Below are 17,684 nucleotides of genomic sequence, written 5' to 3'. Positions count from 1 at the left end.
TGTTCCTTTCACAACTCGAAACAGGAACTTCTTTTTGTTTTTCATTCATTCAGACAAACGTTTAAATTGTAGTTTCGTAGTTAGCCCAAATACATTTTTACTTTCGTCTCCTAGAATACCATAGTGGCGAAAAATTAATAAGTTGTTTGGTTATTTAGGTTTATTCACAAGATTACGTTCAAATTCGACAAGGCTCAATTTCATAAAGCTGACAAAATCTGCTTAGCATATTTCTTGGCTAAGCAAGAAATAACCGGGGTTCCAGTCGCAGCATTGGCAACTATATTCTGGCTCGTAGTTTTATGTGATAAACAAGTTTTGTGCTTACAAGACTATGAAATTGGGCCTCGGAAAGTTCTGTATAATTGCTTTAGGTATTATGTAATTACGATTCATGTATACGATCTATCCCTATAATAGGACGCTTCATCTGTACACAGAATACTAAAACATAAGACCACCAGGGCTAGCATACGATGATGCATGCAACAATGCGAGTCAAAGAGGCAATGTATGTAAATATCAGTTATCATTATTGTGATAACCTATAAGTGATAACCAGTGAACTCTGATCTTTGTTTGGTTAAAGATAGACCTATTTGAAAAGAGAATAGTTTCAAAAGTGTGAACCACCCATTTTTATGTTGTTTTCTCCCCTCAACAGATATGGGATTGGCAGAAATATTTCGATACAATTTCACAAACAGCAATGCATTGGAACAAATGAAGTTAATCAACTGAAACGGTTATTTCGTACTAGAATTACATTAAAATAAATTTGGCACAGGACGAATAACGAAACTCGAAATTCTGCTTGTGACATTTGTTGAAGATGGATCACTCAAAAGAGTTCCAGTAGCAGTGACCTCTCTTGACCTTATAATTTATGACCCATTTACATCACCATCGAGGTCATACAAGCGAGTTTGCACTATTGGTTACCATTCCCGGCATTATGTTTGATTTGTGTGTTTGTCTTTATGCCATAACAAAATTATGTTACATTTGGTACACAAAATAAAAATAAGTTGTGACAGATAGAGGGCGCCATTTGTGGTACTACTGTTAACTGGCATTACTGTAAAATGGTTATACAGTAAAATGGAAATACTGAAATGGTAGAACTGTAAAATGGTTCAAAGTAAACGTTTCCCATTGGAATGTCCTCGTATAATTGTATACATTGGACCGAGAGTTTCGCATTACAGTTATGGTAATTATATAATCACTGCCTACGACGATCATTGGCGGTGTCAGATGCAATTGTGTCCGCCATACAATCCGCTTCGGACACTTTTGCATATGCAATCGTGTCCGGGGCTATGCAAAAAACCGTCCGGTGGGCATGTACATGACTGAACATTCATGTACTGCATACGTTTATGCAGCATGCATATTGACGTACATTATGATTGCAGTGAATACCCAAACGGCCGAACATTTCCCATGTCATGACATGCACTTAACTTGTAAAATGGCGCACGTGTTCCGTCGACCAAGGGCGTTTAATTTACTGCCAGAACGGTTTTTCACAGGGGTGGACACAACCGCATATGCAAATGTGTCCGGGCGGACACAATTGCATTATGCAGCAGCGTCCGGGTGGACACGATTGCATATGCAAAACCGTCCGGCAGACATTATTGCATGTGCAACAATGTCCTCCGGATAGAATTGCATTAAGGACATAATTGCATGCGACAGTGGCACTGTCTAAGAATAATGTTATCATTAGACATTTATGATGTAGCGCTTTTACCTCGGCAAAAACAATGAAATATTTAATAGAAAGTCCATTATCACTTCGTTTTCACCGACACATTTTTTGTGAATATTTTCTGATAAGACGAGTCAAGCCACCTCCCCTAGCCTAAAACCTAACACCTAACGCCATGTTTCGGCTATGGCAACGGTCAGATTGCTGATATGCCCATTGGCTAGATACATTGCCATCAGCCAAAGTCGCTAGCAACGTCGCGTACACGATGTCCATAGTCTGGGGCTGCTGATTAGTACAGCCCGGCTGAATTTGCGCATAAACGGCACCCAAGTGCGCATGCTGTTTGTCTCCATATGTTATTAGTAGTCGGTACAGGCAGGTTGGAAATCAAAAAGGGGCATTCGTAGGCAGCCTGCATCCATCATTGCTTAGCTCCCTCATCTCCATGCCAATGGTAAGTGCGTAGTGCCATTTGTATGAGATTATTCTCATGCTGTATTGTATTAAATGACACACTATCAGGATCTTGGTTAAATCTTGACACAAGCTTGAACAAAAGTAGCAAGGAAAGAAACAAACGTCCGATCCGTAGCCAGCCTAGGTTTCCTCGCTAAATCAGGAATGCGTTGATTGTCGGTTTTGAATTTCATGGAGTGCCATTCTTTACTGATACTGGTGACGCATGCTGAGATTTTTCTTCTGACACTGTTGTGTTATTGAATTGCGTCTTGTCTGCTGATAAAATTAAATTAATAATAATAATAATCCTGACGGTTGTGTGCAATCAGACGAGAGTTTAAGATTTCCAGCAGTCGGTCAAGGTGAATGATTAGTTGCTATGTGGTTTGATGATTCAAATACAAACATGTGCTGATGCGGCATTATGGCTGTCCGAAATCAACCTTATAATCGGAAACCATGTCATCCATTTAAATTATTTTAAAACAAAGAAAATCTCAACATTGATATTAAAGGCACATTTGGTATGTCAATTGGTGTATCCCAATATTATGAATAAAATAAAAAATCTGTGAAAGTTTTTTCATCAATTAGTCATCGAAGCTGCAAGAGAATATTGAATGGAAAATTACCATTGTTGCAAAAGTTATGTGCTTCAGGGCCCTTTGAAGTCATTTAATATTTGAGTGAGAAATTACTTCTTTCTCAAAAACTTAACGTTATTTCAGAGGGAGAGCTGTTTTTTCACAATGTTTTATAATACTCACCAACATACCTCCATTGCTCGTTTACCAAGTAAGTTTTTATGCTAACAGTTATTTCGAATAATTACCACTACTGTCCAGTGCTTTTAAAAACTTCATTTTTACATTCCGTCGAAGTCCTCGACATATTCATGTTCATTGTCTGTAGAAATCCCCAGGTTTTATTTTCGTCTAGCGTCAGACATCTTGATTATAAACCTTGAGGGATGCTGTGCGTGACTTTAACCTGTATTAGAGTTCCTGCTTGGATATACACTGGAAGTATAGAGTGCATGGATTGCCTTGCATTTCGCAATAGGGAAATCCAATTACAGTGTGAGATTTGGAATGTATCACTATTGAACTTGACCGCCCCACGCGTTGGAACTTATTTATTGTTCAGTCTAAATTAAAAAACTACCGAGCCTTATCATGCAAACTTTAATTAGAAATCATACTGACCCCGAAGGAGGCTCTATAACGGTTTGTGTAAGCATTGTTACTCAACCTGGACACTGTTGGTAATTGTCAAAGACCAGTCTTCTCACTTGGTGTATCTCAACATGTGCATAAAATAACAAACCTGTGAAATTTTGAGCTCAATTGGTCCTCTAAATCTGAGGTCTCGAAATCAAATTCATGGAAAACTTCTTTCTCGAAAACTATGGCACTTCAGAGTGAGCCGTTTCTCAAAATTTGTTATACCATCAACCTCTCCCCATTACTCGTCACCAAGTAAGGTTTTATGCTAGTAATTATTTTGAGTAATTACCAAGTGTCTACTGCCTTTAAGTCATTCTTGCACGGGTAGCTAATATCCGAACTCATCAGTTTCTCAGCGTATTTGTATAAAACAAAAGAAGCAAAACCACTATACATAAACAACATCAACAATAGCAGCATTGTGTAACAAAACAGCAACGATAATTATAGAGAACTGATTGGTTGGTAGTAACCTTGTATGATTCTCTTATAACAAAATCAAGGTAGTGTATATTCCAAGGAGCGTTGAACCAAGACTATTTAGCCATGTCACAATCTTATTTAGAGTATACCTTTCTGTGGGAAACGTCTTGAACCATTACTACTTTGATCCTGTGATAGTAACCTTACTATAGGGTCCTCTTTAAAAATGTGAAAGTTGTGTAATGTACCAAGTAACATTCTGAACTACTATAATCCATTCATGTTGCAATCTTATCATTTATAGCGACTTGTTAGAACTTGAAACTATGCTATGATGAGTAACGTCTTGAACTGAGTCTAATCATGTTTTGACTTTATCATAATATCGACAGTTTCTTGGAAAAAGACAGGATACTGTTATTTTTTCCCCTGAGTTTTGAGGTGGTCAGTATTTCGTCAGCAAATGAAACTCGTCCTATAATACGACATACAGCCACAGCTGTAATTTTCTTACATTTACGAAGACATGACTACGGGGGTTTCCACAAACATTAGCGCTTGCATATCGTATACACATTATGAATAAGGAGAGTGGATGAGAAATTCGTGAATGATGAACGAGCGGTAAAATATGCATTGAATCGGCGAATCTACACTTTAGTCTATTCTCTGACTTAAAGGAACACGTTGCCTTGGATCGGACGAGTTGGTCTATAAAAAGCGTTTGTAGTCGTTTTTTATAAAATGCATATGGTTGGAAAGATGTTTTAAAAGTAGAATACAATGATCGACACAAGTTTGCCTCGAGATTGCGTGGTTTTCCGTTTCCTGTGCGAACTTACACGGTCGGCCATTTATGGGAGTCAAAAATTTGACTCCCATAAATGGCCGACCGTGTTAGTCGACGAGGTAAAAGGAGAACCGTGCAATTTCGAAGCATGTTTGTGTCGATCATTGTATTCTACTTTTACAACATCTTTCTACCCATATGCATTTTATAAAAAACGGTTACAACTCGACCGATCCAAGGCAACGTGTTCCTTTAAACCTTGTATCCGTCTGGTCACGTTTTGATTTTTCAAAATTTACAAGCATATTTTGTAGTACTTGCATTATCGAGTACCATGTTTGTCAACGCAGGGCAAACTTCATAATGTAGAAAAATCGTTCTCACACAATATCTGAAGGAAAATTATTTCTTAAAGTTAATATTACTTTTTTGTCGGATTAATAAGGGCTCGGTTCCTTGTGCAACACCCCTTTGTAGGAATTCCGCGTGGAAACCTTTTTGTTCCTGATGACATCAAAGTTAGTTTGTTATTTGATAATGGACCTGCACATGGTGGTTTTTTACAACGAATATTAATGTTGCTTTAAAGATATTGTTGGACATTGGACATTCACATGTCTGTAATCCAATATCGAACTCTAACTGTGTCATTTTACTCCCTATGTTTCTGTCACCACACTTTATCGAAAATATGAACACGTAACAGTATTATTATCCTGCCATTCCCAATATTCATCTCAGATCGGCATGGCTCATAAACTCACATAAGGATGCATAATTTTCACTACAAGCCCAAGTTTTTGCATTTGTTTTATTTCAGCAATCAAACTTGAGGCCACCTTCTATGTATTATTTGTGGTTTATTATAAAGTATTATTTTATTAACGACCCTCCTTGCGGGAATGACGAATTGAATGCTATTAAAACAAACGATTGATGATGATGATTTTTTGGGGAAATATATAAAATATTAGGTGTATACGGAGGTCGTAATAAAGCAATAAAACATGTTTTTCACAATAGTTGGCTTTTTAATAGTTTTGTGTTATATGCCAAATCGTGATCCAACTTTGCGGCAGTTAAGATTCTGTAAAGTCTCCCACAATCCACTTTAAAAGCAAAACATAAATTGTACTTTTAGGTAATATAATATAAACAAGTAACAACAAGACTATCTCTGATCATGGTTGTTTCCTAGTTTTCTAATAGTAGTAGTTGGAAAAAAGTAGGGTATGATCTGTTAAGGAGAATGGACGAGAAAGTTAAGATTCATGAATGTACGAAATATTAGAGAATGTACGAAATATTTAAGTACGAATGTTAGAGAACATTGACTTAAACTATTCTCCAAAACTTTGTACTCTGTTCATGACGTTTGGTAACATATAACTGTTTTTTTGCAACATTTCAAAGCATATTAATTTGTAGTGCTTGCAACATTTCAAAGCATATTAATTTGTAGTGCTTGCAACATTTCAAAGCATATTAATTTGTAGTGCTTGCAACATTATCGGGTACAATAATATGACCGCATACCGAATGTACAAAATAATGTCACGCGCAACTTAAAAGATATAGGGATAAACAGCCGGCACGTTAGTCCAGAGGTCGTTGGTTAAAATCCAACTCTATTCAAATTGGATAGAGCGGGTAAATTTGAAGTGGGTAAACTTTAAGTGATTTTTGGTTGAACCAATCATTTTCCTTGGTTACCCATAGTCTTTGTGGTTTATTACGAATTATGTTGACGGAGTTTGTTGACTTATTTTGAAAAAAAAAGCAAACGCGCTTAACAAATTTATTGTCTCAGAAAAAAAAAAATGAACTATATGTACACGACTACATGTGACTAGTATTCTGCTTAATATTTTCTTGCTATAAGAAAAAATAAGAAATACTTGCTGTTTTAACAGCTCTGAGGAATCGTGCCTAGACCACTTATACCCTTTGGAGTGTATTTATAAATGTTTGATGAACATCTGTTCCGTTTTGGAAACAAACAAATACAAACAATGATCTCAGCAGGTGAATGATTTCATGGTCCAACTCACTCAATTAAAAAATGGATGGGTTTGAACCCCACTCTATCATGCTTAGATAGTCAATAATACTGATGCTCGTCTTGTGTTGATATATTGCCAGGGAAACAAACAAACATCACTCACTTATTAAACAAACTGAAAACGTTGTCATAAAACAGCGCAGGTGACGATGTAACATGATGAGTTAAAACGGAAGGCGTTTTTTCACCGTTTCATTATGTGGACTTAACGAAGTATAGGCCTATGATTATCAACGGAAGTTTGTACTTTAGGTTAAATACACCCCAGAGCAAAGTCAAGGGCCCAAAGCTGTTAAGCAGAAAATACTGCTTAGCAAATTCCTTAGGGCACCAGGATAGCTATGAAACTAAAAACTAAAGAGTTTCTGTGCTTACATGCTTTATAAAATTGGGCCCTGGTCCTAATAATGAGGTCACGCGCACGACGCTCGTTTTTACTCAATGAGGGCGTTGTTTAAAAGGGTAACGTCATATGCAAAGGGTCCGTTTTGTTCCATCGTCTTGTTTAGTGTTCCGTTTGCTTCCTAACCGTCCATTTCAAGTGCCCGTATTTTCATGGAAACCAAACAGTATAGAGCAAAGAAACATGATTTTGAATTGTATTATGGACTTTACCCTTGACATTTAATAGGGACTACCGGTATCTTGTCGTTTTATCAGCTCAACATACTATGTATAATGTTCCAGCTATACACTTAACCGACTGTGTACCTGTGAGTTTTACAGCTCCGTTGAAATTAACATACATTTTTTTCTTTAGCGGCTCGTCCGAGTGGGCAGTAAATGCAAACGGAGGCTGCTTATGGAAATAGCCTCAATGTCGAAATGGAATGCCTCGTTTTTGTGTTGTGTATTGTAGTAGGTCTCTATTATTAAATGGCCCGGGTCTGATTTGAACCGGATTCTGTATAGGTGAATCTGGGTCACAGGGATTCCGGATTTCTGACTCTACAAACTGACACAGAATCTCGTGTAAAATTCTCATTTTTAACACCGGATCAGCCTCACCCAGAAAAGGGTCAGCCTGACTCTGAGTTGGTCAGCCTATTAAACCCAGAAATAGGTCCCTTGGACCTGGAATCTGGATAAATTTTGATCTGGGCGTGTTTGGAGTTTTAAAACATTCGTGTTGTAGATATTTCATTTTATGATAACTAATTCTTGCCTTATAATTGTGACGATTAATTTTATAAAGAGAGATCATGATTCTGTTCCAAGAGAAATCGCCAAGTTAAAAGCATTAAAGCTGTCACTACTTCGTGTAGAGTTGGCTGAAGCCACATTCTTATCATGTAAGACTAATAAAGCGCATTTTCAAAGATACAAGACATAAGATTTTAAAGCATAAACTCTGACAGAGTAGACTGTGTCATCAGTATATTGATTGAGTGAGAAATTGTTTCTTTCTCTAAACAACATGTTACTTCAGATGGAGCAGTTTTTCACAATGTTTAATACTATATCTAATCAACAGCTCTCCATTGCTCGTTACGATGATAATTTTGTATGCTAACAATTGTTTTGAGTAGTTACCAATAATTGTTTAGTGCCTTTAAATTGCCGACGAAGGTTTCCATATACATTCCAAAAAAAAAAAATCGTAAAAATAAACACAACAAACAAAGCAAGCATGAAGTACATTAATCCTGTCTCAAGGGCGAAGACCAATAATCATTAAATTTAGAGAAAAAAATATGAAGCGCATTAGGCTAATGCATTTCCATCTCAAAACATCAATTCATTATAGTCTTGGTGGACCCTGGTGGTCGTGGTGGTTGTGCCTCTACGGTTCTTTGAGCGCACTTTGGTGCTTTTGGAGTCTATAAAAATATAGCTATGCAATTCGGTCTGTTTAGAGGGGGACAAATTCCCCTGGCGGATAGAAAACCCTATAGCCAGGGGGACGGAATCACCTTATAGGAGATTTTGTTCCCCGGACCGTCGCGTGCGGGGGGACAGACATCACTGTGCTAACGGCACTACTTCTATACATTGTTCCTTGGTACATTCTGGTTTGCATGTTCCCTTTATGATCTCTATTGCTATGGTAACCCAGCGTTGCGGTGAACATGAGGGGAAGTCCCTACCAAAAACCCGAATTATTCGGCAGGTGCACTCGTGTCAAAGGTCACATGACATAGGTTGTTTGTCTAAATATCTTCTTGTATAACAGACAGCGAAAACATTAAAGTTGTAAACATTTCAAATTTGTTGAGACAAAATATTGACAAAATGATGGCGTCTAAAAAGCAGCGATTTTGCTCAATTTAGTTTCATAAATTCTAACTATGGAGTTACGCAGAGGCTCTTTGAGCTCAATGGTATTTCCTTGCTCTATGAGTCCATGACTTTATCCAACCGTTTGTATGTTAAGGTTGCAAATAAAACTACTATTCTCTTCTTTCAGGTAACAATTTTATATCTCGCAACGATGCGTCAGAGTGACGGCTGTAAACGATTCTGCCAAACGTGACTTTTAAAGGGCTTGATTTAAAAACAACAACAACAGGTTTTTAAGAGTCTGGGAGAATTTTCTTTTACAGTCTCCCATTAAAAGGGGTTTGGGTTAATTTTTGTTGGACACAGAACTCCAATAGATTTACATTAAAACTACATGGTTTGAAGAAAATGATGGTAGAAAGCGTTTATTAAAATATTACTTGCTGGGGTGCTGTAGTTTTTGAGAAAATTAGTAAAACAATTTTGCTACAATTATTTTATCATGTACAACTTGTTTACCATTACGCGCTTGTACTGAAAACTTCGCTCTGTGATTTTCACTTTTTTTCTCTCTCAAAAACTTGACGACTATTAATGAAACTGAAACGTCTGTATGTAATATTACGTATACATTTTCATTCCAACGAGACAAGAGTCATGTCCTTGCAAAAAACTTGATCTGCAAAAGGTATCAAAACCCTTTAAGGTGATTTTGTACTGGTTTTGTTATCATTTGTTTTGATTTTTTCATCCGTTTTTGAAACCACCTGCTAAATCGACTTTGTGGACTAATGACATTTCAACCACATTGATTCTTATGCTTTAAAGGCACCGAACAAATGGGTTATTACTCAAAATAATTGTTAGAGTATAAACTTACTTGGTAACGAGCAACGGAGAACTGTTGATGGTATAAAACATCATGAGAAAAGGCTCCCTCTGAAGTGACGTAGTTTTTGGGAAATATTCTCGCTAAATATTCTGGGATATTCTCGCTAAAGTATTGGAATTGAATTTGAGACATCATCTTAAGCCTCGAATTAAAGCATCTGAGAGCACAGAAGTTGTGGGACAAGGGTGTTTTTACTTTAATTATTGTCTCGCAATTCAAGAACCAATTGAGTTCAACATTTCACAGGTTTGTGTGTTTATGCATGTTGAGTTACAATTGAGAAGACTGGTCAAAGGTGTTCAGTGCCTTTAATGGGTGATTCTGTACTGATTTTGTTATCCTTTGTTTTCCATCCATTTTTGAAACCACCTGCGCTAAATCGACGAATGAAATTCCAAACCGATCGCATCTTGTGCTTTAACATCATCCCGCCCCTTCCGGACACACTTATGTTGTTTTCTTTCCATTGCTAAGATACGGATTGAAAACAGCGCTCGGTTCCTTGAAATCAATACGTTTGCGTATTCAATTGTACATCACATCACCCCCTATATAGACTTGTGGACAAGTCGTTAAATCGGCCCCACGCGCTGAGATAGTGCTCTCGCGAGATCACTCCTCTCGCGCGAACTGATGGCTCCCCGATTTAACTTAATGAGGAGTCGAAATCGGGGAGCCATCAGTTCGCGCGAGAGCAGTGATCTCGCGAGAGCACTATACTCAGCGCGTGGGGCCGATTCAACGACTCGTCCACAAGTCTACCCCTATTGAGAATATAAGATATTGTGAAACTGTGGTTGTGTAAATCGGGTCACGCACTTGAACTTATCTCAAGATCAAAGTTGAATTGTTTTGCAATCTGCATGATTTAAACAGTCGAGTTTGATTCAGCACCCATTTCCACAGACTGTTAAATGGGTATATGGCCACCAAATCCTTCAAAACATTGCTGTTTGCAATTGCTTCATACTTGCTAAACGATGTAATGGGTATAGGGCCTATTAGTGATTAAAAATAAAATCAATCAATTTGCCTCTTGAAATAGTCTCTTGCTATAGTCTCAAGTTAAAAGATGATTTTAAACAATCTGCATAATAGTTTGATTTTGCACTAATTTACCCAGACTGTTAAAGTGGCACAGTGCCATAAAATCACTAACAAAAATTGTTGTTTGTAATTACTACATATTAACCCCTTATTACGAGTTGTTCATGCACAAAGACGTTAAGTGATTTGTAATTAGTGAGTTTAGTGATAATAGAAAGAATTTAAAAAACAACAACAACAACAACATAAATTTGCCTCTGGAAATACGTAGGCGTTCCTGTCGGCATTTTATGGAGAGTAACCCAGATGCTCTATCAATTTATGTGGATCATATTCACAATTTCAATTAAGCAAAGCCCTTTAAGCAAAGTGAGGTTGTCCTCTAACTCTTTTTGCAACTCCCATGTGTTACACTGGATACCTTCAATTTTATAAAAACAGGCCGGTATTCTCACTTGGTGCATAAATAACAATGGCCTGTGAAAATTTGGACTTGATTGGTCATAGAATTTGCAAGAGTCATAATGAAAGAGATGACTAAAAAGGGCTTCAGGCTTGAATGAGAAATGTTTGAATGAATGTTTGAATGAGGAATGAGCATTTACCTTCTTATTTCATCTATATAGGGAACCGTTTCTCATCCAATGTGTTTTACACTATTGACAACTCTCCATTGCTCGTTACTAAGTAATTTTTGGGGGCTAACAACAGTTGTTATGAGTTATTACCAATAGTGTCCAGTGCCTTTAAAGTTCTCGGTTTGATTGGGTATCATCCCCACAAACATTGTGAGCCCCCCCCCCCCCCCCCGCCCTCTCTCTCTTGCACCGGTCAAATCTTTAGTGTGATGCTGTTTCAGCCAGACGCAACCCTAATAATTTCGCCCTTCAGAGTCGATTGTTTTTATTGGTATGTACTTTGTCATTGCTCGGATCCAATTGTATATTAATTTGTTCATTAGAATGAGGGGATGATCAGCTATAATTTAGTAGGAATAAATTACATCTCTGGGTGATAGCCGTCGTGTACGGTATGATCCCTATTTAGGCCTCTCATTAACATTAATTTATGCATGAGTAACGTCACAATTGTAACAAAAAACGAGGCTATGGGCGTCGCCAATGCAAGCGGTGGCGGACGTTCGCCTATAGCCTCATTTTGGGTAAGAATGATGATGTCATGCATGAATATCAAGAGAGGCGTTTAGAGACAAATGCATTAAGATGAAGAACTCACACAGATAAACAGGCTGAACGAAGTTTCGTAAACAAGTGAAATTTGTACAGTTTGTTTGTGTTGGCATGATGAGGATAATGTATACAAACAAAATTGTAAATATCTGATGGCAAATAATATATAAGTTGTCATCTAATTGATTTTGAATGGCCTCCTGAAGCTAAGCTGCGTGTCTATACAAGGTCTGACTGACGTCATCTCTATTTTCTTTATTACCCCGTTCAAGGTTTTTACATGATGTAATTTCATTCATTAATAATTATTTATTAACAATATTCATAACTCACCTGTTTTGCGTCAGTAGTATGGCGCAAGAAATGTTATTAAATAACATGGCTCATTAACAATTCTGATGTCGTAGCCCTCTGACGCACATTCCTTATACATCGCCTGTTATTTCGTAAGAAATAAACAGAGACTGTTTATCGCGTTCTTACATGTAGAAACATTTCCACATATCATAGTTACTGATGGACACCTTTGGTATTGTCAAAGACCAGTATTCTCACTTGGTGTATCCAAACGATGGTAACCTGTGAAAATTGTGACTTATTTGTTCATCGCAAGTCGCAAGAGAATAATGATAGAATAAACACCCATGTTGTGCTGCACACATTTGTGCGCTTTCCGATTTTTAAAAAGGCCTCAGGTCTGAAGTATTTTATTTATTTTTATATTTGAGTGAGGAACTACCTCTTTCTCAAACACTGCGTTACTTCAGGGAGCCGTTTCTCACAAGTTTGTTTACTAGCAACAACTCTCCATTTGCTTGTTAGTAAGCAAGTTTTTATGCCAACAATTTTGTTAAATTACCAACAGTGTCCAGTGCTTTAAAAAAAAAAAAAACATAGCCTTGACTTTATGCAGGTACGGTTGGTAAACAGCTCATTTTAGGGAAATATTAAATATAAAAAAGCCAAAACCATTCAGTATTTCAATATAGTCTCAAACCGCGCCTCATGTCCATAACATTTTCTTGACAAGTATCCTGATTTTTGTGTTTACTCCCAGAACGTATTATTGTTTGTGTGTTGTACCAATACAAGACTCCATTATATTAATAGATATATATATATCAAATAATAAACCACAAGGGAAACTGACTGGGTACATTTTTAAATGATTTTTTAGGATTGTATATTTGTTTTTACTTGTTTATGCCTCTGAAAAGGGTCCACAGTTTGGATCGAAAGCATCTAGGACTAACCTACTCGTTTAATCTTTTTATTTCTGGTATATTTGTTATAAACACATTGAAAATTTAAAGAGCTGGCTCAAAAGAAACTAAATTGCATTAAAATAAAATGCAAAGTTACGATTACAACAAATACAACAAACAAACCCAAAAGCAAAGTGGCTACAGCACAATATAAACCAAGATTTTAAATAATTAGTGTTGTCATTTTGCTCAACCGATCCATGATCTTGTCGTTCAGCTAAAGTTTGAGCCTTATCATTTATCTCCATTGTTATTTTTGTTTATTTGTCAACAGTACCCGTTGACCAGGATGGTACGGAAACTGCTCTCTGGAACGGACCTTAAACTAGCCAGGACATCATGCCTAGCCATGTTTACTCTGACAGGTAGTTTTTATACTAATATGTTAAAGATTATTAGATATAATCAATCAGTTATTAGATATAATCAGTGTCAACATCCAAAACATTCGATGAAAACATTTTGGGAAAAACCGGAGATGTTTTGGCTCATATAGCTGACTTTTTAAGAGCAAAATTTGAAACATGACATTATTAGATTTCGACAACCAATGGATCTTAACACTCGAAATCAAGCATCTGAAAGCACACAACTTCATGTGACAATATATCTCCCAACTTCGACGACCAATTGAGTTCAAATTTTAACATGTTGGTTATTATGCATATGTTTAGAAACACCAAGTGAGATGACTGGTCTTTGACAATTACCAATAGTGTCCAGTGTCTTTAAAGGCACTTGACATTGTTTGGTAATTACTCAAAGTTGCTAGCCTCGGTACTTGGTAAAGAGCAGTGCAGAGTTGTTGATAGTTTGAGAAATGATGCTCAAGTGACGTAGTTTGGGAATAAGAGGTATTTTTTCACTCAAACTTTAAAAGACTGAAGCCTTTTGATAGGCATCTGAAAGCATACACATGTGTGCAACAAGGGTTTTTCTTTCATTATTCTCTTGCAAATTCGGCAACCAATAGAGCTCAAATTTTCACAGGTGTGTTATTTTATGCACTTTGTTGGGATGAAGTGAGAAAACTGGACTTTAACAATTAGCAAGGTGTCCAGTGCCTCTCTGAGAGTAATTAATAACAAAAACATCCTGAAAGACGATAGCTTTTCCATTTGAATCGCTGCTCTATTTTCATCCGTATTCGTCTTAATTATTGCCCGCAGTGTTATGTGGGACGACGGCGGCACAAACGACATCAGCCAGCACCACATTCCCAACAGCAGCCGCCACAGCAGCCGCCACAGCAGCCGCCACAATAGACATGACAGGTGAGGGCGCTATAACTGAACACAAGACAAGAAAAGACAAGATTGATAACCGTCTTTCCAAAATAAAAGATAACATTTTGTTAAAATACAGCTGAAAACATGTTAAACTCCAATTTTCAAAAACATTTTCCAAGTATAAAAAAAATTATTATTTCGCGTAAGTTCTTAAACTGACAAAAAAAATTTACCCGATAACATAGCAAGAAAGCATTTTATAGGCATGCTGATCAATATTTTGTACAAAAGTTATAAATGTGACCAAACTTCGTTTGTTTGACAAAGTTGAGCGAAATATTCGAGTCAGAGAGAATAGTAGTCTCTAAAAAGTGTAGATTCGTTTCAACAGTGTACTCCACGAATCTACTTTCTCCTCCATTCTCCTTATACAGGATACTGCATCAATATTATTTTAGGATATTGAGTTTACACAAACAGCATTGACAATCCCTAACTATCGGGCAATCTCGGTGATCTAGTTTGCAAAGGTCATGTGTTCGAATCCCACCGAAGTATGCCTGTTATTTTTTTTCTTTTCACAGAGCTTGGGGCAGAAATGAGTATACAGTGCTAACACACATCACATACGGGTTACCAAAATAAATATTATTTATCCCTGTGCAAATTTTACTTAGTATGCGGTACCAACTGCTAAAACAGGATTCGAGCTGCCTCTAGCTACGGTGGTCTAGTTGGTAAGACACTGCTCTAGAATTGCAAAGATCATGGATTCGAATCCCACCCAAGTAAATAATGCCTGTGGTTTGTCCATAGAGCTTGGAAAGTACTGATTATATACAGTGCTTACACACATCGGTGTATTGTTGCTTACCAAAATTAATATTCTCTGTCCCCGTCTTTATGCCCACCTATATTTTTTTTAATAATTCATCTATAGAAGCCGCCACCACTCCATACACCACTGAAGCGCCGGTAACAACCCAGGATTCGACCATGGCACCAACGACAACAGCTATGGGTAGCAACACGGGCACTTCGACTGCTGCGGTCACTTCGACTGCTGCGGTCACTTCGACTGCTGCGGTCACTTCGACTGCTGCGGTCACTTCGACTGCTGCGACAGGGGATTCAACGTCAATTGACGGCGAGGACACAAGGGCCACGATGACAGGAACTCCAGCCTTGGAGACTACTACTGACGACAACGAAGATTTCACGACCACCGTGGCCACTAACTCGGTTAGGTCCTTTACAATTTTTTTATTCCTTTAACTAAACTTTTGCTTGCAAATAATAATTGTTAGTTGTACTTTGTGAAATGGCCAAATAAATAGAAATAGTAATAACATCTCATTTGCACTCTTTAAGTATGGGTGCCCACACTTTCATTCCCCAAGCTGATTATTATAACGTGTAGGCTCTCAAAATATGTTAAATAAGCACGTTTGGGGGTCATGCATGCAATTAATAGTGCTTCAACTTTTGAGGGGATTTTATCAACTTTGGCTTTAGAGATAGTCGGCCTCCTGTTTTTAGCTTTGGAATGGAAGGGAAAGCCTCGTGGAAACTGGCAGTGAGTCAATTTGAAAAAAAAAAAAAAAAAAAAAAAAAATTCGTGGATGTTTTTTTCTAGGGTAATTAGCAAAAATTCCAAACGGCTGACCCACATACCAAAAATTAAAAAAGAAATCTGAAATTGAGTGTTCTTAAAACATATTGTATTAGTTTTCAAAAGGCTGAGAGACTTGGTGACCCTCTACATTCGGACAATAATTTTGCGATTTAACATGGTCTGTTAAGCAAAGTTCTTCTGAACTTGAGTGGAATGAAATAAGTTCAGATTTATTTTGGTAAACCCAGACGTTTTGGGTATGAATGGAATTCCTTAGAAATTCTTTATCAGTAGATGCTTTATTCAACAACGGAGAACAACAAATGATTGTGGTTGTGACTCACCAACACCCTGCTGTCTAAAATGCACTGACTCTTGCAGGAATCCCCATGCATGATTTGTAAGACACTGAAAGCAAAAGTTACAAAACAATGTTCCTGTTCTTGGTTCAGACACTAGAGGGCGCTATTGTGATGCTGCAGTGGTGCAGCCATGATATGCTTTCCACACTTCACAGGCTGATTTCCGATATGGTTGCCCATGTCAGAAATAGAAAAATTGTGATAGTAGGTCAGTCATGGTATTCAGTATTGTTACAAGGACTCTATCTGATACTGCCACCTTGGTATTAATGCTAAAAAAGAAAGAAAACCACACTCTTTGCCCTTTAAGCCTCGGTTTGGTTACATTGATTTGCATGGGAGAAAGTCGAGATGGTCGCACCATGATCAGGTCTATTGAGATGAGAGAGTTGCGACAACTTGTGATTATAGAAGCATCTTTCGGCCCCCTCCTAAAAATAAAAAATAAATAAAAAAATCTAAGACAAACTAAAAGCAGGAGCTCTCACAGGGTGCCAGACATAGACTGCTCATTGAGTTGTCTACAACAAAATGGTGTCCCTCATGTCACAACTTTGACTAGTGGCTTATTTGGCAAGTAAAGGTAGACTTTTCACAAACCCTTGTTCTTGTTTTCCCCCAGCCTGGTATCGACTGCTTTGTATGTGAAACCAACGACACTATGAGCCCATGCTATGGTCAACAGTCCGCCCCACAGCCAAATATGACGTGCAAAGCAGGAGAAAAATGTTGGGTGAGCTTTTACGTTGATTTAAAATCCTTTCAGGGTGGACGAATGTCTTATAGGCGTACTGGTAATTACTCAAAGTAATTGTTAGCATACAAAATTACTTGGTGACAAGCAATCGAGAGTTATTGATAGTATAAAACACTGTGAGAAACGTAGTAACGTAGTTTTTGAGAAATAAATAATTTTCCACTAAACATTTGAATTTGATTTCGAGATCTCAGAATTATTTGTTTGAGGTCCGGAAATCAAGCATCTGAAAGTACACAACTTCGTGTGACAAGAATGTGTTTTCTTCAATTATTTTCTCCCAACTTCGACGTCGAATTGAGTTCAAATTTTCACAGGTTTGTTATGTTGTGCATATTTGGAGATACACAAGTGAGAAGACTGGTCTCTGACAATTACCAAAGGTGTCCAGTGTGTTTAAAGAGTAATTACCTAAATTAAAGAGTAC

At 37.4% G+C, this 17,684-nt stretch overlaps 1 protein-coding gene across 2 annotated transcripts in view; it reads left to right on the top strand.

Annotated features, from left to right (window-relative positions):
* The window catches only part of LOC139944343 (uncharacterized), a 36,716-nt gene that overhangs the window by 16,447 nt on the left and 2,585 nt on the right, over positions 1-17,684 (top strand). The window contains exons 1-5 of one of the 2 annotated variants that reach the window (XM_071941343.1): positions 2,026-2,174; positions 13,569-13,659; positions 14,464-14,568; positions 15,464-15,765; positions 17,123-17,233. In XM_071941343.1, coding sequence (XP_071797444.1) covers positions 2,166-2,174; positions 13,569-13,659; positions 14,464-14,568; positions 15,464-15,765; positions 17,123-17,233 — 618 coding nt within the window. In that variant the 5' untranslated portion in view covers positions 2,026-2,165. Of the gene's footprint in view, positions 1-2,025; positions 2,175-13,568; positions 13,660-14,463; positions 14,569-15,463; positions 15,766-17,122; positions 17,234-17,684 lie in introns of those variants that run through there. The other variant, XM_071941344.1, reaches the window with a different exon arrangement.

The sequence above is a fragment of the Asterias amurensis genome, chromosome 11, assembly GCF_032118995.1.
Source record: "Asterias amurensis chromosome 11, ASM3211899v1".
NCBI lineage: Eukaryota > Metazoa > Echinodermata > Asteroidea > Forcipulatida > Asteriidae > Asterias > Asterias amurensis.
Note: the sequence above shows the minus strand (reverse complement) of the source record. Positions and strands in the feature narration are given on the sequence as shown.